Source organism: Corvus cornix, chromosome 12 (genome assembly GCF_000738735.6).
Source record: "Corvus cornix cornix isolate S_Up_H32 chromosome 12, ASM73873v5, whole genome shotgun sequence".
Classification (NCBI taxonomy): domain Eukaryota; kingdom Metazoa; phylum Chordata; class Aves; order Passeriformes; family Corvidae; genus Corvus; species Corvus cornix.
In genome coordinates, this window is record NC_046342.1 from 16,236,800 (window position 1) to 16,260,570 (window position 23,771).

Genomic DNA, 23,771 nt, shown 5'->3' on the forward strand with positions numbered 1-23,771 from the left:
CATAAGTTACTGACTGAAAAGTTGTCCATTGAGCTGTCTGAAAGCATTTTTTCTGTAGTATTAATTTGTCTATTATACAATTCTGCTTCCTGACTGCCACCAAAACCATACTCTGCTGAAATACCTGTGTCTCAAAGAAACAGTTTGCTTAGGGAGGGAATAAAATGACCTTGAATGAGTCAGCAGTTGTGTGTAGCAATCATAAGCCTTCCATCCTCTTTGCTTTCTAAAAGGAAATGAATTCTGGACCACAGGCACCATTCATTGCAGGGCACTTAATGGTCTCCATTCACATGAAAGTTCATATATTCCTTAAGGGTTCAGCCCTGTACGGTTTGCTGTGTAAAAGGAAAATTACTATTTAATCATGCTACTGTGGCTTTTCAAAAGAGTTTATCCTTTTCGTACACTGGCTTTTTGAGGGAAGAAAAGTGGTGCCTTCTGCTCTGGAGTGCTGCTTATGCAATCAGTGGTCACTCTGTGCAAAGTGCCACTTTCTCTGTGGGTCACTGTTCTGAATTGCCTTCTGCCTTTCCCTGCATCTAAGAAATGAGGAAAAAGCTTCCAGCCAGGGCTTCTGCAGGATTATCCTTAGAAAAGCCTTCTCTCTGAACTTGCACCTTCCCCAAGGAAATGTATTAATTCCGTTTGTCTGCTTTGGTTAAAGGCTGCAAGGACTGAGTTGGGTCTCAATGGCTCTGCATGATCTGAACACAGTATCTGGATTCTCCTCTCTGGATGCAGAGTGAGGAATGTGCTGACTGCCACTGGACCCAGGGAACAATGACAGATAAATGTTAGAGGAACACAGTTCAACTTTGCATTTTCTTCTCTGGTAGCTGCAATTCCAGAAAAAATGCCCAGATAGCTATTGCTGCCAGCTTTACATAATCGATAGGCAACTTGATGGAGTAAATCAGAAACAGCTTTAGCTGTTACTCAGTCATGGAACCCTAGAATAATGTGGGTTGGAAGGGACCTTAAACATCATCTAGTCTAACCCCCATGCCGTGGGAAGGTGACTTCTTAGAAATCAGTTTAGTGGTTTTGATTGCATGGGTTGGTGTAGTCCTGCAAACATCTGTACCTGTGTCACAGGGAGCTGCTGTGGCAGGGCAAGAACAAGCAGTTGGACGTCAGCCCTGGCACCTTCTGGGGTTGGCTCTGCCTTCAGTGTGGAGCAGCAACATGATTTTGAAGTAAATTCCCAGTTGCCCTTACATATTGCATATTAGCTTATTTTTGCCCAGTGCTGTTGATGAGTATTAATTAGATTCTTGTTAGAGGAAATTAAATGAGGAGACCATGAGTCATCCAGCCACTCCTGGGAGTCCAGTGTGAGAGAGCAGACCAGAGCTGGTCTGAAACCAATGGCATGAAATGCATCATCGTGTTCTGAACCACTCCCCTGTGGGTCCCACATCTCAGACCACATTGTTGGCTATGGTGGATGTATTGGCATCTCCTTGGCTCCAGCAGATGTTCAAATACCCTAAACTTTTACTTTTCATCTGTTCAAACTTGATTTAAAATAAACTCTACAGTGTGAGCTAATTTGCATTTTTTAAGCAGTAAGATCTCTAAAAAAATTTATTCCATCATGTAAAGTAGTGACATGCTAAAATGGGTTTATACTTGAGGTTTAAAAAAGGGCAAGGGAGGTGGGGAAGTCTGAGTTAAGATCTAGTTAATCCCCATCTAGTCTCTAATTACATCCCTAACTCTAGCATCTGGTTGCCTTGAATTGTGTTATGTTCCTATACAGTTTCTTGAGCAGCTAAAACCTTGTGTATGTTGTCCATCAGTGATGAGAGGTATGTTGTGAAATACATGTCATAATTTGTCATGTTTGTATTTTTCAGCATTAAAAGGAGATGCATGATTTTTTGCATAAATACAGCTTTAGTGAAAGATACTTTGCCTCTTTCCCCTTGTGAACGTCATTCTGTTCTTGCAATAGCACTTCAAGGGTTACGATAGTGTGGGTCAAGTGTGGTTTAAAACAGGATTCTTCTGAGACCAAGCCTGGAGGCCCTGAATTTCTTTCTCAAAAGACATTTTGATCTTCTGACAAACTATTACTTCTGAATTTCTCGGTGCTTCGTATTTGCAGCTAACCTTTGGAGAACTGGAACGATATAACACACACTCTCCTTTGTGTTTTGTGAGTGTGCCTCCCCTGGTGAGTCGATGGCTTGTGCTTTTTTGAAGTTCAGATGAAATCATTAAAAAGAGTTTTCTGTAAGATGTTTGGAAAGGTGGAATTTTTCTGGTGTTATGTAATAAAATGTGCTTCCAGTCTTGCAGAAAGAGCCCTAACCCTTACCTTGACAGGACTTCACACAGGAGAGAATCAAGAGCTTGTAGTCCCTTGCTGGCTGGAGGTTTTATATTTGCTCACGTGCTGCAAGTGCTGCTGTGACAGGTTTGTGCATATGCTGGAAAAACATCATGGGAGAATTGTGACTGTCTCTTTATATAACCTATTTTTCAGTTTTAAAGTTTTTGTGGTAAGGAACATGCTTGTGCAACATCTGTTGAAGTAATGAACCTGAGTGCAGTTCTTTATTACAACTGCAATATAAACAGGGCTCCTGACAGCGGACTGGGGTTTTGTCAAAAGATTTCACTTGTTCAGTTGATGGTCCTGCCAGTGCCCCATCCTTTGGCCTCATCAAGAGTTACTTGTGTGGACAGCAACTTCTCATTTCACAGTGTAAATAATTATTTGCTTGCAAATGTGAAATAACATAAGGAGGAGGATTTTCAATAGCTCATCCCAGGAAGACGTGAAGGGGCAGGTGTGGGGAAGATTACAAAATCAGCCAAGGGGCTGTATCTTGTTTGTGTAGGTATAAAATAGATTGTGATGTCATGACTCCATGCATGTAAAGCTTGAGATCTTAAAGGGCTGAAGTGTTGGCATCCTTGTTTAATAAATGAGCCCATGTTACTCTTATTTTTTCTGGGAGCCAGACGGTCGCTACTGTCTGACTGCTACGGGAATAAGATCATGGGGTGCAGAGGTGAGGTCATGCAGCCTAATGGCTATTTGTCCTAAATATGTCTTTCCGTTGCAGAATTATTATGGTAACATGCCTTTAGCTAAGAAATAACTAAAACACTAAATTCCATTGTGGTTTCTGGGTTTAAAATTAGAGGGGAATAAGCATACTTAATTTCTTACTCTTGTTACTTTTCATCTCTTGTGGCTGCTGTGGTGTCTGCTCTGGTATCTACTTTGTGAGTGACATGTCAGGAAAGAAAAGATGTGATGTTGCTTTATGGGAAAGTGTTGGATTTCAGTACTCTACTCCCAAGGAAGAGCCACCATCATTCAGAAGTAACCCTGACAGTGTTGGCTTGCAGTTTGAATGCTCTGTGTGGCATCAATTTGGCTCCCTGGGTTAATTCTCCTCCAGAGCGGTGTCATGCCACTCCACACAAGGAGTGACCTACCTTTGTGGCTTGCCAAAGTCCTCAAAAAAAACCGCTGTTCTGGTATTTAGCACAATGCTTCAAATCAAAACCAGTTGGGTTTGCATGAAGGTGACTTGGATTATCTTACCTTAGCGGACGTGATGATCAAGCCCTCTGAGGTACCAAAACTCTTTTATTGTAACTCAGTAGGTTTTAATACAGTCATAAATAACAGCACAGCTCGTTGAGCAGAAGGATAAAAATCAAGGAGTTCAGTGGTAAGCCAGCTTGCATTTCCTTTATGTAAGGGAAGTCAGCGATTTATTATTATTTTAGGCTGTGTCTAATGATCATATTAGGGGTGTGAATAAAATGGATGTATCTGGAGTGCTTTATTCTTCTGCTTACTCAAGCCTTCCATATTGGGGCTGACATGAGACATCATCAGCTGTAGGCAAAGTGGTATAGAGCCCAGCTAAGTCCTTCAAATTATTTATTTGCTGTGACATGTAGAAGCTCAGAGCATGTTAGCAGTGTAAAACTGGTTTGAATTAACACAGTTTTCATTCTCTTGCTGTCTTCTGGGTGGCTTTGTGTGTTTGCTGTAAAGCAGATCCCCTCCAAACAGGTGTGTTCCAGGACAAGTGTCCTTTGTGCTGTAGCCAGTGTCTTGCCAAGTGCTTTGTTAAAATAAATGGTCCTTCCAAAACTATTTTCACTCTTATTTTTGGGATGCTTCTTTGAAAGCTTTGGTAGGAAGACTTTCCAGTCAATGCTAAAAGCTGTTCCAGCCTGCAAAGGTTGGGTTTGTATTTTCACATTCGGATCATGATTGGTGGCATGCTCTTGGTGTGCGCTCTGTAAGTGACCTTGAGAGCGGCCCAACATGTCCTGTGGAATTATGTGACTGATGAATGGAGCAGTCTTTCACTTGATCTTTTCCAGACAAGTAGGTCAGAAGTGTAGATGTCTTTGGACAAGTTAGCAATAAGATGTAGAGGTTGGGCTTGATGACCTTTAAAGGTCCTTTCAACCCGAACTATTCTATGACATCCTGCTGATGTACAGTGTGCCCCCAAAAAGAGGAGATTTTTTTCTGTAATAACCCAAGAGTTGTGTTTGAGTTTACAAATGGCTTTTATTTAAAGAAGAGAAGGATACAACTGTTTCTGTGTGTGGCATTTGGGTGTTTGATAGATTTTGATCTCATGCCATCTTTATGTCTCTTGTGTTTCAGTGCTGGATGTTGAAGTTTTGTAAATAAATGCTTCAGTGACCCACAGGCAGTATTCTGAACACCAATTCGTTTTCACAGGCTAATGCTGAGGATTTGAAAGACTTGTAAATCAAACTCCCTTCTTGCTTAGCCCCAAAATGCCAACAATTGCACTCCTCAGCACTGGAAGTTATCTCGGCACAGGTCTGTGTCCATATGCTATATATTTGAGCAACCCTTCACAAACCTTATAGTGACAAATGAGACCAGGTTTGAGGGTATGAGGTTTTAAGATTTATGAAAGCAACAGGTTGGGTGCTTTTCCCACTCTTGCACTTTTTATTTACAGTTTGGGCAAAATAGCTAATTTTAAGTTAATTTTCACCTGTGAAAATCAGTATTGCATGGCACATTAAGAGAAGCTCATGCAGGGGCAAAGTAGATTTACTGCATTAAAATCTTGAATCTACTTGAATTTCATTTCTTAAAGTCTGGACAAGCAAACAACTTGTGCCATTCTGCACATGGGTAAATTTACATCTCTAGGAAGTCGATACTCAGGAATTTTATTTAAAATTCAGCATGTGCTGTCTCTTGTACTGTTTTAAGCTTAGCTCTGGTTGCTTTTTACCCAACATCTTTTATAAAACTGATTTCCGTTTTCTCCATTATTCATTTTCTATGAAAGGTGCCATTATTTTTACCCAGCCCCATTTGTGTTCTTCACATTTGACAAATGAGTGATGGATGAGCAACCTGAGCAAAACCAGGTGAGGAGAAGGATGCCTCTTCTCACCTGTGGAAACTGCATCCTCAGGGCTTCTCAGCAGCTGAGGGAAAACTCATGTTTCTCCTTTTGTATAGCAGAGTGCATTCTGTCTTGGGTTTCAGCTCCAGAAATATACCCAGAATCTCTAAACCCTGTGCACATGTGAAGGCTGATGTGATTTAAGCTGCAGTCCGACCTGTCAGGGCCCTTCTGGGCAGAGGATGGGTATTCTGCACCTCTTCCATGCCATGGCAAATGCAGTGGGCTCATTAAAACACCCATTTTTCCAGCTGTCTTACAGTGCACCAGAGACCTGGGAGCTCCATGCTCTGTCCCTCAGGTTTAGCAGGGGTTACTGAGGGCTGGAACAGTGGCAGGGTCAGTGACCCCTGGGAAATGTCACTGACAGTCCTGCCCAGGCTGCCAGTACGTGACTGCCACTCCAAGCTGGCGCTGGCTGACGCTGTGCTTGGCAACCCCCAGAGGAAGATAAGGTTGGACAAGTTATTTTACCCCGCTAATGTGACTCTTACAAGCCAGTAGGGATCTGTGTTAGAGTGGTCTGGTGAATCTTGTGTTGGGGCTGCTTGGGCTGTAGGAAGGGTGGGGAATTGTGCTTGTGCTATGGAAGGCTTTGCAAGGGAGAAGAGGTGGCTTCAGACCATCTGCCTGAGCTGGTTTTGGGCTTTCAGGCAGCTGAAATATCTGTAGTCCTGTGACTCTGCTCCCTCTTGAATTCACATCTCTATGCCAAGTCTTGCAAGACATTTTGGAAGCAACTTTATGTCTATCTTTGACAATTGCTGTGAGGAGGAGTCATTGGTGTCCTACTGTGAGCAATCTGAAACCCTCTCGTGCTGATGCAAGTGCTTCTCAGCTTCCTTCAGACAGAGAAGGGTGGCAGAAGTGGACCTAAATATGTGGTGCTTGAATTAAGCTTTTCACTGTGGTAGTACCATAACTCAAACTTGTGTGTCAGATGCAGTTGTGTGGCTGCTGTTGTTCCCTGTGAAGTCAAAATATTTACGCTCTGAAGCACCTGGGGTAGGTAAAATCATTGCAAAAGATTTGTGCCTGACGTTTTCTGGAGTCGGTTCCTTGTCTGTCCTAAAATGTTGCAGTGGTTTTTGGTATTGTCTCAGAAATTGTATAAAATAAAAATTTATGGCATGTGTGTTGGGAAGTAAACAGCTGAAATGTTGGTTTCCTAACAGAAAAGTAGCAGGACTTCAAAGGACCTAGTCCTGACTGAAAGCCACACTCATAGAATGGCAGCCAGCAGGCCACTAACTTGCAAATTACATCAGTTCCTATCTCCTAGAATACATTTGGCTAACCTTTCTTTAATTTCCTTAGATACCATTGTCATGTGCTTCTATAGCTAAAGCACAGTTTTTAAATACTAATCTACAAAAACTTTATTCTTGTTTGCTTCATGTCTTTCCCTTGGATGAAAAGTCACATTACGCAGAGGAATTTTTGGTGATGGACTAAACAATCCCTGATTGTGTAAATGATGATAATTCTGTACAATGTGCCTTTTCTTTTTCATAACTTTGTACTTGAAGATGACTGTTGGATCCACTTACTTGGACTGCAATCATAATGCCAGATCTTAAATAACTTTCTCCTATCTGCTTTGGTTTTCAAGTGCAGAGGGGTTTGGGGTGAATTAGGTAACCAGAGAGTTTTGTTGTGCTAACTGATGTAGTTTCCTTGTGTTTGCTGTGTCCTGAGGTAAAATGATGGAATAAGCTCAGCATAGTTGTCATTCCCCAGTCAGTATAAGTTACTTTTCATCTTTTTCTTGCTCTTGGGCTTTCTGGTCAGTGTTGTTCTGGCCATTTTTCCTGGGTAATGTGCTAAAAGAAAGGGGAACAAATGTACTCTAGAGAATTTGGCATTAAGGGGAGAATGGCAGCTGGAGAAGTTACTGAAAAGATTTATCTTTTACCAAATTCACAGTGGCCCTATGGGGAATCAATTTTGATGGCATTATAAATGAGGTGGCTGTTCCATCTTGGAGAACTGGGAAGGTCTCAGCAAGCAAGAGGACTCAACTTCTCGTGTGAAGCTACTTCAGGCCGCTGACGTCTGTAGGGGGGAAAATGTGATGTTGTTTAATGTTTGAATGCAGCATGTGAGAAGATGTCTTTGAGAATGAGTTAAACCATTGTCTGGTTATTTGGATTGCTCCGAGTTGGGTGGTAGGAGTGTACTTCCTGTCATTGCAGTGAAACCCACGGTCAATAGTTAATGAAGTTAATTGAAGGGGCTTTATGGTCTTTAGGATTTTCAGTCTTGGTGACCAAACTGTGGTGAATATGATTAATAGAATCTTGAACCTGTACTGGAAAACTTCAGAAGAGTAAATCACTCTCACTGTAAGTGGCACTAATTGATTATCTTTCTCATGTGTCATCCTCCTCAGTTTTTTTTCCCCTAGTCACAAAGAACGGTTATTTATACAGCTCCCTATTTTTGTTCAAAGTCCTAGAAAAGAACTTGTTCCTGCTGTTGCAGGGTTTTTGTACTTGGAAGTGATGGGTTGAAACAGCTTTGAAGCCCAGGACTAGCGTGGTTAACAGGCATGGATGTGCAGTGGACACAGCTGAAGCCTGGAGCCCTTGAAGAACACATCAGTTAGTGGATGTGGTTTTGTATCATTTTTCTTTGGGTACCATTAATTGTTAAATGACACAGAATTCTAACTTTTCTTAAAAATCCCATGACATTTAGCTGTCTAGGCAACAAAAAGTTCTATTGAACCGAGAAAACTGACCAAAAAGTATTTTACTTGTAATTATAAACTGTAACTCCTTAGGCAATTTGCTTGAAACAAATGGTCTTTTTAATTAAAAAAAAAAAAAAGGGGGGGGGGTGGGGAGGGAGAAGAGTCTTCCTCCCCCTTGGTTCACTGTCCTCTGAACATCTCTGGTATGTCCCTGTGCCCGAGTTTTACTGTCACAGGAAGCTTCAGTGATGTTTTTGGTGAGAAAAATCTTCTGTGTGGTTTTGGGAACAGGAATATGCTCCTTTCCAGCTCGTGGGGGCCAGAACAGTGGGGCAGCCTGGAGCTGCTGGCATTGTGATGGCCTTTGGTCACTTGTGTTGCACCAAGAGAGGATTTTGGGGCATCTTCAGCTTTGCTTTGAAAGCAGCAGTACTTGGAGATGTGATAAGTAAGATATTGTGATTTGAAGTAGTAACTGACATGGGAAAACCAACACTTGGTGTTCCACCTTGAAGAAATACTCTCAGCACAAGACCTGCTGGGTTTGTGCTTGCTTCCAGAAGTTACCCATTGCAAAGAAATCAAACCTGTGCAAGGACAAATTTCAGCAGTGTGTGAGTAACCCAGACCAATTCACTGAGCCTGGTTACCTTCATCCAGATGTACCAGTGGCTCAGAGCTTGATCCTACAGCAATTAATTGACTTCCAGCTATGGTTGAGCTTGATGATCATAAAGGTTTTTTCCAACCTCAATATTTCTGTGGTTCTCTGACCTTGAAGTTTTCCTAGAGGATGATTGGTAGTAAACGCCACAGTTCATTAAATATTTTTATTCTGGTGTAAGTTCCCTGTTAGTTTTATTGTTGGCCGTTTGGTTTCTGGATTACGCTGTGCAAAACACATTTACCAAGCCATTAGGCTGTCCCTGGTCTGTCCCTGCCCAAGAGTGAGCTCTCCTGGGTGCCTCTCCAGAAGGAATTTGGTCGGTGCATACCCACTGGAAGTGGTGGTGCATTGCTCTGCTGCCTCGAAGCACTGTTCCAAGTTCTTGCCATCATTAGCAAGTCGTTAGCAAATTAAGTCTGAGTGATTCCCAGCAAGACTTGACAGAAGGAGCAAGTATCAGCAGTATTGTTTCAGTTGTTTGTGTTGGCTTCATGCAGAGGAACTACTTGAGCCGTGTGCTTTGTGTTTAAATTCCTGAGCCCCCGATCACTTAATGGGAAATATTTTTACTTTTGGAAATTGAAGGAAGTGTGGGTCTACTCAGAGGTTCTGTCACTGTGTAATATAATGCAGATTTTGAAGAATGTAGTCTGAAGTACACCTAAAATTCCCACTGATATGATGTGTGTGCTTAAAGCTGGTGAAAGCCATTGATGAAATGTTTGCTTGATTGATACCAAACCCAAGGGCTGGGAATCTGCTCTGTTTATATGGGTTATTACTGTTCTTTCTGTGATGTGCAAGAAGACGGGCAGCTACTCAGATACTTGAACTGGATGTATGCACTGGAGTTAGCAGTAGATGTCAAGATGAGTGAAGGTATGAGAAAGCCTTTCCCCTGCTTCAGATAATGGTGTTCTCCAGGGTACTTCTAAGTGTGAGGGATGAGTGCCAAGTAATCAGGGTGGCTCCATCCAACCCTTTTCTAGCCCAGCTCAGCCTTGTAGGGCCTGAGCTGGGTTACACATGGGTGCAGTCAAGTTAATTTCTTTCTACTGCCTTTCTCTGTGCTTCATCTGAGGAAAAAAGATCCTTCTCAGTGTCAGCATGGCAAGAGCAGATGAAACTTGAAAGGCTGACAGAGAGACTCATAGTGCAGGAGTGCCTGATACTGGAGGCAGCCCATGGAGACCGTGGAGATGCTGCTGAGGTGGCATTGAAGGCTCTTCTGGAACTGAACCAGTTTTGGGGCTCTACTTCTAAGGCAGTGCTTTACTCTTGTAGCCAAATTCTTGTGTTACCCTCCTGTGATAAATTTAGTGTCTTTGCCATCTTGTCTTAGCTCATTTCTGAAGTTCTGCAGGTGATGATAATAATTGTTACATTACTTCTTGTTTGTCAATACCAAAATGCCCAAAAACCAGTGTTCTACTCAATTGAGTAACTGTGCGCCAAAACTTTGGTTGAGATTGCTGGAGATAGAGGTTTGGAGATCCAGAGGATTTGGTTTCAAGTTGATTTATTTTTCCTTTCATGTTCTCATTCAGTCACATTTCTTAGGAAGTGTATCCAAACCAATAATTTGCCATCTTGCACTTTGTGTCTCATGAATTTGAATGAACAACAAGAACTATTCTTCACCCAAAATGCTAGAAGGGGCTGAGAACCAAAATTAGATCTTAAGTCAAAGCTTTTATTTACGGTTTCAAGTTCAGGGTAGTGGAATTTCATTGTGGGGGGGGTTTGTTTGCTACTCTTTGCTCATGAGATATGTTGTCAAAAAGGAAGAATGCTTTATGGCTTATCTGCAGGGTGACTCTGGGGCATCTTGGGACATTTGCCCAAGAAGGCACATTTGGGTTGCCTTTGCTGTAGAGTCTGCAGAATAGGATGCTCTAGGCTAAAGGCAGTCTCAACAAACAGCATGGAGTTCATTAAGGTAGTCCCCACCAGATTTCCGTGATGGAACTCTTAAGGCAGCTCAAGAGGGCAACCAGTGACAAAACAGCGAATCAAACTCAAGTTTTCTCTGTGTAGCCAGTTGGGCCTCACACTCAGTCAGAGCAGGAGCAGTTCAAACTGGTACATCTGTCCAAGAAGAAGCACGTTTAAAGCTGCTTCAGTCCTGTGGGAGCTCCTGTTCTTGTGGGAATTGTTATCACGTGCTCCTCCATTTGGAGAATAATTGTATGTGCTTGTATTTGAATGTGGAAGTGTGCTTGGGCAGCTGTGGATTAAAAGAATATTTAGTCCTTGAATATCATCTTTGTGTCATTTTGGAGCAACTTAATGACAGAAAAGGCAGTTCTCTGTGTTCTTTGGTTCACTACTGGACTTGTGTGAGCTTGTGGCATGTGAACTCAGAACTTGCCTTCCCTGGCATGCTGAAAGCAGCACAGGCCATTAAAAAAACCCCTAAATTAATAATTGAGTAGCAAAATAAAATATTTTAGTGTAGAATAGCACAACAAAGTCAGAGGGGGAGTATGTTCTTGTGAAGTAAGTTTGTGTTTTGCCAACAAAAATCCTGTCAATTAGGCAGTGTGTGTTTCAAGACTTGACACGTAGTGGATTCAGTTAAGTGTTTTGGTTTATGTTATAAATAATGTAGTATTTGATGATACAGTGTTGAGATGTGGATCTTGGAGCTTTGTTGGTCTCTCTCCTTGGAGTGTGCAGAGTGGACAGGTGGCGGGTGCAGAAAGGAGGGACTTTGCCCCATCCCGGGATGGAGAACAGCAGTGACACCTGATGCCTGTGGAGGAAAAGGAGTGTGCAGATTTTGTCAGGCGAGGAGGGCTTGTTCTTTAAAATAACATATTCAAAGATAAGGGTTACATAAATAGCTTGTTTACTGCCGACTTTATCTACTTGGAAGAGGAAAATTTAGTAAAAACCAGACTTATCTGGGTGTAGTGTAGCTCTTAGCACTGATGATAGGAAAATTGGTAATGCAGTTTGGGACTGACAAAGTAAGTGCTGTACTTATCACAGCACAGTGTTGTCTATTGATACAGTGCAACAAAGCAGATTAAACTCTCTAGAAATGCTGTCTTAATGTGCTTCCCTGGGAGCTGAGGCTTCAGAAGATAATGCCAGTTGGGCACTTTTTATACCTGTGTTTGAGTACAGACTTCTGTCAAGGAGTTGGATAGAATGAAAAAATCAGTTCTGGAAGGTGTAGGGGACTGTGCCCAAGTGCAGAAAAGTGCATTTGGAACATGCATTAGCTCTTTGTCAGCCATTCCTCAACTGGAAAACTTCTTGCAACTCTAGGTTGAGATAGAATTAATGGCTTTGAAGCGCCAGGGAAGCTGAAGATGGGGTAGAGCCTTTTCAGGTGCTTCACATTCTGCTGCCAGTCCTGGGTTGTGCTGCAAAGCTGAGGACAGGACTGCAGAGCCCTGTGGGTTTATCCAGGGCAGCCACTGCCAGGGAATATGTGTTAGGCTCACAGGGCATTTATTCAGTTATTTCTTACTCTGTACTTAAAAACTTTTAACCTTCCTGCTAAAGAAAACTACCATTGTGTGTTAGTACGACTGGAACGAAAGCTGAATAGTGAATTAGCCTTGAGCGAACTGTCAATCTGACTTTGATAGCACATTGCTTAAAAGGTCCTTTTATGTTTATGAAAAAGCATGACATCAAAGCTGGGGGAAAAAAAAGATACCAATACTTAAAGCTTAACTTAAACTTGCATAACTTCCAAGAAGAGGCCTTGTGTGAACTGTTTGTTTCTCCACTTGCATGCTAATTAGTGTAGGTTACTAAAAGTCTGAGCAGTGGCCATCAAGTTTCTTCTGCTCTTCTGGGTTTTGTTGCGCTTCCATATGTGGATCCCTCAAACTGGAGTAGCATAGACAAAGGATATTGCAGTCTCTTCTCTTGCAACCTCTAGGTAGCATGCTGGAAATGCTTGAGTATAACCATTATCAGGTGAGTTATTGGAGACTTGTTGTAAAACCTGTTGCTAAGAAGGTGTGCAGTGCACAGGAAACCCTTTTCCTCTGGTGTCCTGGGTTCTTTATTTAATTTCTTTCACACCAGTAAGTGAGGGCCATGCATGGTCTCTTGTAACAGCAAAAGTTTGCTCTAATGGAACTGTTTTAAAACAAAATAACTTCTCAGTGTATTGCTGTATTTTGGGTTGATTTCTACCTTCCGAAAGCAACGTTAATGATCAATGAATGGTAACAGAGTTTCCAGGATATGGTGGAAAATTTTAATGGGGAAAAAAAATGGCCTTTCTTCTCTTGCTTATTTAGGGTGTGCAACAGTTGTTCAGTATGAGGATTTTCATATTTTGTATGTAAAAAATTTCTAAGTACTGAGAAGCTTATCTTAAATACAAAAATAGCTGTTGCTGACGACAGTGATTGATCTGAACTGAAACACTTCTTTTCTTGCATCTTATTTGCATGATGTGTTTATAAACAGGCTGTCTTATTTGTATATGATTTATGCTGTATATCTGAGATATAAATAATCTGTAGGCAGAAAAAGGTGTCTTCCTTTCTTCTTTTATTTTAACCAAGGTATTAATTTAAAAAAAACCCAAACATTCAAAACTTAAACCACTGATAACAAACCTGTTATCTCTCTGTTATTTGACAGTGGATTAAGGATAGCAATCCATACTTCTTGGTTTTAATTGTTAGCTACTAACAAGTAAAATGAGTCCTGCAATACTACTCGTTTCTCCATATTTTAGTGAAAACTAAATGTCACATAGCTGAAGGTCTGAACTCAGAACTGACTGTTCTGGAGTGTCTGTAGGAACTGAAAACCCGAGCGTTGGTCTTAAGTGAGAAATCTCACGTTGTAGAAAAATATCTGGAACTTCTTGGTGTAGCGACAATAAGTCAGTTGTTGAAAGACCGAATCATAAACTGATTCCTTGCTACCAAATGCCAGTTTGTGAAGCACTGTGGACTTCTTGGAGCTTCACAGGTTTGTGCTTTGTCAAATAGCTGGTCCTTATGTCACAAATGTATAGCTCAGGTCCATAGCACCTGCAATGATGTCGTAAAACAATAAAATCCTTTTTAAATTGTGTTGTACAGGTGCAGACTCACCTTGAGAATCCAACCAAGTACCACATTCAGCAGGCCCAGCGGCAGCAGGTAAAGCAGTACCTCTCTACCACTCTAGCAAATAAACATGCCAACCAAGCCCTGAGCTTGCCATGTCCAAACCAGCCTGGGGATCATGTCATGCCACCTGGAACGGGGAGCAGCGCACCCAACAGCCCCATGGCTATGCTCACCCTCAACTCCAACTGTGAGAAAGAGGTAAGAACTCTCCTGTTGGTGTTTCCAGTAAAATGGAGTTGTAATCTGCTTTAATTAAGTTGTTTTAAACCATATTTGCTCACTGTATGTTCTGTTTATCTTTTCTGTTCATTGTGGAAATGTAACTGCTACTTCTGTGTCCACCTGATTAATAGATATTTTTGGCAAAAAACCCATGTCCCTCTAGCTTCCTCTTGTTTGAATTATTTTAGCTAGTTTATACTTACTAAAACTACTTTTCTTTTTCCCCATCCTATTCCTTGATGCACACAGTGAATAATTGACCTTTGGAGAATACAAAGCAGCTTTGTAAGATGTAGCTTTCTGCAATAATGTTATTTATGGCTCATTCGTCTAGAAAGTGCAAAGAGTATAGCAAAAATAACTGCACAAAGCTATTTTGAGATATTTTAGGTATTTTTGTGGTAAAATTTGAGTAAGTCTCCTGCGTAGCTGGAAGGCCAGATTATCCTAGCTAATATGCCCTAAAATGTTACTGACTGCTGTTCCAGTGCTGCAAATACAGGACTTCAATAGCCTACGCCTAGAAGTCCTTTGCAATCTTGTCTTAATCTTTGCTGGCAAAAACTGAGTTAGGTGTTACATGTGCGCTCAGGCTTCAAAGGAAAATGGTTGGGAAGATATTAACAAGTATAAGAATCATGTCCGAATTTTTGTAACATGAAAAGTAGGAGGCAACTGTAGAGTTCCTCTTGTCCCCTCATTCCCTCCTTCAAGCCTTTGTGCCAGATTTTTAGTACAGATGCGTTCCGTGAGCAAAATGTTGCACAGCTCGGAGAAACAGTTATCACAGAACGTATTTTGCACATGCAAGGGAAATACTTGTGCTCCATAGTTTCAAAAAAAATGAAAATCAGATATTTCCATCCTATTGTCCCAGTGTACCCAGACAATTTTTTCTTGAGGATATTTACAGCTTCACTTTGCTGTGTCATCGGGAACATGTGTGCATGACACTATTTAATTCGTGCTCTTTTTGGGACTGAGACTGTGCCATGAACTCGGATCCATGCTTTGCTTTTTCTTCTTCTTCTTTTTTTTTTTTTTTTTTCCTTTTTTTTTCTTTTCTTTTGTTTTTTTTTTTTTCCCTTATTTCTGCAGGGATTTTATAAATTTGAAGAGCAAAGCAGGGTTGAGAGTGAGTGCCCGGCTCTGAATACACACTCACGAGCATCATGCATGCAGGTACTGGATGACACAGGAGGTGGAGCACAGTTCCCCTTTCTCATGAGCATGTTTCTTTCATGATATGTTGAAAAATAAACTTGCCCCACAGTGTCTTTAAGAAGTTGAATATAGGACGTATTTAAGGTACAATACAGCAATGTTGTTTATTAGCATTGATGTTAAAAGTTGCTTGAAGATACCTGGAAAAGGCTCATGCTGTTCTAGCACTGTCACGCCACAGCAGAAGAGCACATCAACCATGCTTTAAGGTCTTGTATCAGGAAATCTTTTCTAACTGGATTTTCCAAGACTGCATGGATGTGGCTTTGCCCTGATAACCTCTAAGTCCACATTTCTGTGCAGATCACACTTGCGTTTTAAAAAATTTTATGAGAAGGCTTTAATCCATCTGTGGTAACTCATCCTCAGGTGGAAAAAGGTGGACCCTTTTGTATTTTCATTATTTTTCTTAAAACTAAGGGGTTTTTATTCTTACCAGAATCAGTAACAAGACTTTGGGTATGGGCTGTAACTGTTAGTTCCTTTCTTGCCCTCACTTCCAGTTGATGTAATTTGTTGTGATCACACTTTCTGGAGCTGATAAAAAAATCCCATGTACTGCTACTTTTACCATCACCATTATGCATTGATTTTGTAGATCTCTGTCATTTAAGCTCCTTTTTTATAATGAGCAAAAAGGAAATAGTCAGTCCTGCCCTGAAATAGTCAATTCTGCAGGACAATTTGGAGCATGTGCGTGGGTGCTGTGAAGGGCTGTTTCCTCCTGCCTGTGCAGGAGCTTGTGGAGGCACCTTCCAGCCCAGCCTCTGAAAGAAGATGTTTTGTACCACCTAAAATCAGCTCTGAGCTGCCCCTGAGTGGTGCTTCCCAGGAGGGTGTATGAGGGACACAAATCCAATGGATTCTGCTGTTGAGGGCCAGCAGCAAATCTTTGCTCCCACTCCTTCCCTGCAGGTGTCCAGGGCTGTTCCTGTCTGTGCCCAGGTTTTGGTCCCATGCAGGGAAGAAGTGGAGGAGAGGCAGCGATGCTGCAGTGGGGAGAGGGAGACGTGTCCTTACAGTCACTTATTCCACGGGCAGCTTCCTCCTCTGCTGTTGCTGGGAGGAACAGTGTGTCCGTGGGCAGATAGTGCAGGGTAACTGCTGGTGGGAGGAGGGAGTTGGACCATGAAGCATCAGCTCTGCCATGACCCTGGTATGCTGCCTGGATAGCAGAAGTCATGACTGAGGGGTTGCACAACTGCACAGGTGCCTCTGCTGTGGGGCTGAAGTGCTTTGTCAGGCTCCTGTGTCCCAGTGATGCTGAAAACTGTTCTGTTTCTTTGTCCACCTTTTCTGCTACAGATGGATGATGTGATTGATGACATAATCAGTTTGGAGTCCAGTTATAATGAAGAAATCCTCGGCTTAGTGGACCCAGCCCTGCAAATGGCAAACACGGTACAATGGTCCTTTCCTTCTGGTTTCCCTGTTAAGTCTAATTGTTTCTCCTTGAGAGGAAGCAAAACTGCAGCAGAACTTTTCTTCCTTGCAATTAAGTAGTTATTGCATTGTTCCATGGAGTGTAATTAGTTTTTCTTTGAAGATCTTAAGGTAATACAGTTCCAATGAAAAACATGAATTTAAAAATACGAGTTGGAGTCAGGTTGAGAGACTACAAAGGACAATTTTGTTTTTCTTATTTCCAGGTTAGTGGTGAGAGGATTGCAACAGAGGAGTAAACTGCTACCAGGAGTAGTTCATTCCCACTGATATTAAATATTGCCATGGACTTTATACTTGGCTTCAGAAAAGAAGGAACCTCTGGCATCCCAGGTTCCTGAATGTTGTCATATTTGACTAAGAAATTGTATGCTATGTGTTAGCATCCCTATCCAGAGACACTCTCTGTTATCTCTAACATCACAGCTTTAGCTCAGCCTGTGCTCAGTTGGAGAGAAGTCCCCAGCTAGATGACAGCAAAGATGTTACAGAATTTAGCAGGAGAAAAAATAAATTAAAAAGCAATCTTTGAAACAAACAAAAGGGGAAGGAATACAGAAGGTTGAAAACTGAACAAGGCAGGGGACATGGGAAGCCTGTGATAAAAGCCAAGAGCACAGAAGTGCAGAAAGCACTGAGGGAAGGCACAGGTTTCCTCCAAGTGGCTCTTTTGGTTTGGTTCACATTGCTTTGAGAATTAATATGATCGTACTTCTGGCATAATCTGATTTTGATCTTCTGTGGAGGGTAGCTCTGGTGAATTTTTTGCCTTAGGCTTAAATGCTGTTAGATCTGGCTGAGTAGATGTCTGCCAGTGCTGGCGTCTGCTTCTGTTTTATCTAGTGCCAAAATTTACAGCTTACCACAGAGCATTGATTTTGTGGCATAGGTTTACATTTGCTGACAGTAGTTGTCTGGTGTCATGTTAACGTAGTCCTGTGCTCCCACAGATTCCCACAGCCCTCTCAGAGACGTGGTGGATGACGCAGGAAGCGGCCCACCTGCTTCCCTTTCTAAATAGTGCCCTTTGGGTACACAGGGAAATAGCTGCACTGTCCTGCTAGAGAGAATAAATTTTCCTTTAATCTGACTTGCAAAGTGCAGCTGTCCTGGAATTTGAGAGAAAACCTCAAGAAACGGTCAGAAGATAGCTTTCAAAAAGTTAATCTGTTTTTCAATTTTTTTTTTTTTCGTTGAGGGATGAGGTTCTTCTGGAGTCCTTTCTCTGAAGTTCCATTGGGTTGGGACGATTAATTCAGAAGGGACTTGGATATCTTCGTGCTTTTCTTTTTCTCTTGTTTCACAGGGACCCCAGCATGGCTCTTTGCTTCCAGACAGGGACAGAAGGATACTCTGCACTCTCTTGGTGCAAGGAGTGCCTGTAGTCAGTGTTCAGGGTAGTCTGCATCCCTCCTGCTCACTGCCTGGCAAGAAGCCTTGTAAAGACTGCCTGATCCACATTTACTGTGGAATTTCAAAGTTTTCCCACTCTGTGTGGTGAAGTTTGAAAAATAAGGATATGAAACAAATTAGGACTTCTTTATTAATACATTTAAATAACTGGAGGGAAAAAAGCATATTTCAGTCTCTGAATCAGCCTGGTACCAATCCTGAAGAGATGGAGATTGAACCATGTTTCTCAACAATTGGTTTAGGGAAAAAAATGAACCATGCACTTTTCTTTTGGGACAGAGATTAGCTCTTAAAACACACAGCATTTTATTAATAAGGAATTAGTGCCTACATACTGAGCCTAAATCGAGGTGGGAGAAATCAAGGGAGGAAATGGTCTCTGAAGAGACACAACCTATAAATAGCTGCGCTGAGACTGTGACAAAGGCAGTTGTTGTTCCATAACCAACAAAGAACAAAAGGACCAGTTTGTTACAGTTGATAACAGTACTTAATTGATAAGCAAAATCAGAGATTTCTGTGCAGAGCAATCTAAGGAAGTTTCCAAGTACCTCGAGTTGAAAATGGCCCATTGCAACCAACTGCTTGTCAGAGTGTTTGTCAGCTTTGGTATTTGGTGGAATAAGATCTGTGGTGGAAAGTATCACAGAATGGTGACTAGTTTATAGAGAAGGTTTTCTGCCTAGATATGACCTGGTAATTGAATTAATGAGTACTGTGTAAAGTGCTCTTGTGGAGATGGCAATTAATTCATCCAGCTAATCAACTCCAGCCAGAGCCTGGCATAGAAAGCTCTGTCTAAATGTGGCTTTCTTCTGGAATTCAAACTCCACTGTAGAGGAGTTTTGTTACAGGGAGTGCTGCTGAACATGTTCTTGTAGGTCAGGGAACATCACAATACATTGTGGGCTGCGCAAGCTGGGATGCAGAATCCATTCCAGTGTGTACTGGTACCTTAGAAACAGCCTTGTTGATCACACAGATGATGTCTCAGTGATTTTAGACAGAATGTGGGTGCTTGTTTTGTTGGAGTAGTGGAGGAGAAATGAAAGCCTCAGACTCCCATGAATGTACACTATGATGAATCTGCAGTCATAATTACCATATTTCAAATTTCTGTTATATAAAAGCCATTATTAGAAAAAAAAGAAGCAGATGCAAAGTGAAAGGAAGATTGAAATTTGTTTTACTTAGTGTGTTTGTGCAATTTGTGATACCAAGACCTTGAAATATGAAATCTCACAAGTGAGAGCATTTTCAACCATGCTGTTTCAATGAAGATAACACACTAAGCCTGGCATAAGCCACTCTTCCTTCATTTGCTTTTTGGAAGAATAAAGGTGGATGATCTGGCTGATGCTGTATTTAAATTTCTTCTTAGCCAGAAATAGCTAAGAAAGCTGTAAGGAAAACTATATTGAGGTTGGAAACATGCTAGAATTTGGAGAAGACAGGGAAGGAGCATCCTTAGCTCCAGAAAATTCCATGTCTTTCTCAAAGTGTGAGATGCCATCTTCCCTATGAAATGGCTGTGGAAGTTTTGACATTTTCCTATCTTGTACTTGAGGATGGTAGTGAAAGGCTCGAGGGTCCTAGACCTGAAATGTTTGCAGACAATGTGTAATTTTTTCCAGTTTCTTCCAGTAAGAATAATTTGAAATAAATGCCCGGGTGTCACTGCAATGGGCACATAATAAACCCCTTTAGGGTTTTTTTTGCCCCATTTAAGTCTAGTGGCTGCTTCTGTGTGCTCACCACACTGCTGTCTTGTACATCTCAAGCCAGTGCCCTCAGCACAGGGGTCCTCTCCCCTTTGCCAGTTCCCTAAACCCTGCACTAATGATTATTGGGTTTACCTTAGTCAACTGATTTTATTCCTCTGGGAACTGTTATGTAATTGTGAACTGAGGATGTGCCTTGATTTTAACTTACCTTTAGCTGCAGGTATTTTATGTGAGGTGACCCAGAGTGTTGCATGTACTTTATGTTTTCATTTGGAAGGAATTAATATGAGTTAGTCCCAAAGATGTGACTTGCAGCCGTCCTGGAGAAGAGGCCTCTCAGAGACTCATACCGAGCATGGACCACGTGTAGGAAAACGTTACAATTGAAGCTTTGACCTGTGGAGTTCGGATGCTGGGGAAAGCAGTCAAAGAAAGAAGCTGATCAGTCTCTTTGCTCGTGGATCACTGATTCAAGTGGAGACTGTTGGCATCTCCCTCCCCCAAATGTGAATTTCCCTGATAAGCATTCCTGTGGACAGCCTTTAGCAGCCAGGCACATGTGCACATTCAGCAGTTGCTGCCTGCCTTCACTGTCCCCTTTTGTGGTCGTTGCTCACACTGGTCCTGTTTATTGACATGGAAATCTGGCATAGTGTTGGACACCTTTGGGGAAAAAAATCAATCTCAAACTGTTGTAGCCATCAGGGTCCATCTTGCAGTAAAGAAAGCAGCTTGGTGTTCTCCATGTTTCTTTACAGCCTGGCTGCTTTACCCAGGCTTTGAGATGCCAGTTTCTAGTTTTCTAACAAAAAATCTCCTTTTTTTTTTTTTCTAAATTCCCTGAAATTCCTAATTACATTTCACATGTCTGGTTATGAACTTCAAGTCCTTGGGCTACAAACAAGGTCTTTGTGCTTTCCCCATGCTTAGGAGCATGAATAGGATGAGCACATCCAAGTCAGAAGGGTGTGTAACGCTCTCGCTGTGCCGGTGTCAGGGATGTGTTTGGGGGACCCAAAGAGACAAGGGTCAGCCTTGTAGAGCAGTGAGTTTGAGTGGTCACCCTGACACTGATGTGGGCAGGTCACAACCAGGACAGCTGTGATCTGAGCAGCATTATTAGATACTCTTTTTTTTTTTTCTCTTTTTCTTTCTTTCTTTCTTTCTTTGCTAACTCTCAGTGAGAATTCACTTACATTTTTTCCTCTGTCTCTTAAAGATTGAGTCAGGGGACTTTTGTGTTGTCATGGGCCACTATCTGTTCTCAACAACTATCAGCATGGCTTCTAGCTGGTGGTACTTTACATATCAACTCCTATTTCATCTGCTTCCATATGGCAGAGAAATTTTCTTAGGTCCCAGTCTGGCAAGGCCCATCAGTAGGAGTTTAATAGTCCTGGCTGTGACTCACTGCATTGTATTCACCAGCATTATTTACATGGGTGTAAAGTTAATACTTACTCTAATCTCTGCAGGATCAGTGTCTTGGAGGGATTGGTTTTCTTTGCAGCAGTGATGATAAGAAGTGTTGCCACTCAGATAAGATACCAGAGTGTTTTATACCTGTCTTTTCAAAAACAAATAAGAGATGAGATAAAGGTAAAATAATCCACTCAGGATAATTGCAAGCTTCTTTAAATATGTTTCAATATAAAGGGGTAGGTTTGATAGGTCTTGTTGAAATACTGTCTTATTTCTGTATAAAGCTTCTTGCTTAAATACCTAAAAAAATACAGCAGAGTGAACAAGTAATTGAGGAAACTTACTGTAAAAATAATCTTCCTCCTACTGATGCGCGTTCTTGTTATGTAAGGCGAAAAACAAAGTAAACTGAAATGTTTTCTGTGTAGGTAGCTTTCAAATCACATGAAAAATGTGATTAATTAATACAGTGTTCTTCCTCCAGCATGTGACAACTTGCAAAGTACTTCCACTCACGTATCCCTGGAAAAAGGGGAGGGTTTCTCTGGGAGAGTTCTGTAGGCTCTTTCAGATACCAGAGAAGTTTTGGGGATATAGATGTAATAGTTTTAGTGAAAAATAAGGAGCAACAATCCAGCAATATCATCAGCATTTTACCTCTTCTGTTACCTCTTAATATTTTAAGTCTGCATACTTTTGAGGAGAGAGAACAGAATTTTCCCAGTGTAGATGTTTTATCCCTCATGCCTGTGCGTATCTGTGAATTTTGCTGACCTTCTTGCAGGCTCTGTTTGCACATGGAAAAGAGCACAGATTTCTTAGCACATCCTGACTGTATTCTTCTGTACAAAGGCATTCATAAAGGCAAACCAAATGATCCTTTTCCTTGTTTATCTTTTCCAGTTGCCTGTGTCTGGCAATTTGATTGACCTTTATGGCAACCAAAGCATGCCTCCTCCAGGACTAAACATCAGCAACTCATGTCCAGCTAATCTTCCTAATATAAAAAGGGAGCTCACAGGTAAATACATCTAAAATACCACCTTGGAGTAATAATATCATTGGTTTGAATTCAGGTGATACTGGACAATTTCTGTTAAGAGGAAGAATATATGGGTGAATAATTACTTTTAGCCTGTGTTCATGTGTGGGCATGTGTGTGTTCACTGTCAAAAATTCAGAAAAGTCCTTAATTGTTATCGTCCCGCCTGCACGTTGAAAATACTGTGTTCCAGGAAGCTTCCATGCATCTCTTCCAGAGCTGTTTTCTAGTTTGGGGTCACTGTTTGCTCTGTCAACACCAAACTTTAACTAAACTTCACATCTGGAGTCTCTGTGGGATTCATGTCAAGGAATGATACACACTGGGGCTTTACTTCAGTAGGGGTGGGCAGTAGTGAACAAACAACCTGTTATAATGTGAAATCTGGACATGTAGATCCTTTAAAATGTAAAATTAGGCACTTGGGGGATTGGAATTTGATGATCTTTAAGGTCTCTTCCTACCCAAGCCATTCTATGATTCTATGAATATGCATCACTAAATTAAGATGAAAATGATGTGTTCCTTAAATTTTTTTATGCTGGTTCCTGCAGCAATGCTCAGAACAAGCTGTGGGAGGCAGGGGAAGGAGAGTGGGACACTAAAGCCTCTTTCTCTCAAGCACATGTGTACAGGAGTGAGATAGTTTGAAGCAAAGTTTCATATTCTTGCATGTTTTATTTCTGCTTGCTTGGAAGGATATAACCACACATAGGGTACATGTACAAGGTAAGGTTGAAGAGATGAATCAGCTGAACAGATGGAGATCCACTCTAGAACTGATGGCAAAATCGTATTAATGGCCAGAAATGCCTGTTCTTAAGCCCAGCAGAATCACTGACTATGCAGTAGGGTAGGGGCCCGGTTTCTTTCTTGTCTGTCATCTTTCTGGGTTTCTGTTGTGAAAACTCACAGGCTGACTCAGCTGCAAAGCAGGTTCTGGGCAGGAATTAGTTTAAGCGGAGCAATTTTAATAGGCCAGGAGGAAATGCCACCTCTCTGAGCTGGCAGATATTTGCATTTATAAGACTGCGCAGAATTTGAGCTCGGCACCGGAAGAAGACACATGGAGCACACAATGATTTGTGGCTACTAGAAAATAGCAGAGTTTGTACAGAGATGGAACTGTGGAAGAGGAGGGTGGGAAGGGAGGAGAGCTGCTCAAAGTCTTGGCATTACAGGCAGTTTCATTGCCCCAAGTTTAGAAAGTTTCAGGGGCTGTAGACTGCAAACTCAGCCCAGCTTGGATGTGCAGATTGGTGGATTTGCTGCAGGTGCTTGTGTTAAGGCTTCAGGCCAAGAAAGCAGAAAGAGAAGGGAAGTTGTGAGTGAAGTGGTCTTATGGAAGTCCTCAATCTATCAAATACATCAAAACAGAA

At 41.7% G+C, this 23,771-nt stretch overlaps 1 protein-coding gene across 1 annotated transcript in view; it reads left to right on the plus strand.

The window, feature by feature from the left end:
• The window catches only part of MITF (melanocyte inducing transcription factor), a 101,293-nt gene that overhangs the window by 67,898 nt on the left and 9,624 nt on the right, over positions 1-23,771 (plus strand). Inside the window, 4 exon segments of the mRNA XM_039558834.1 lie at positions 13,873-14,100; positions 15,223-15,306; positions 16,654-16,749; positions 22,254-22,371. Coding sequence (XP_039414768.1) covers positions 13,873-14,100; positions 15,223-15,306; positions 16,654-16,749; positions 22,254-22,371 — 526 coding nt within the window.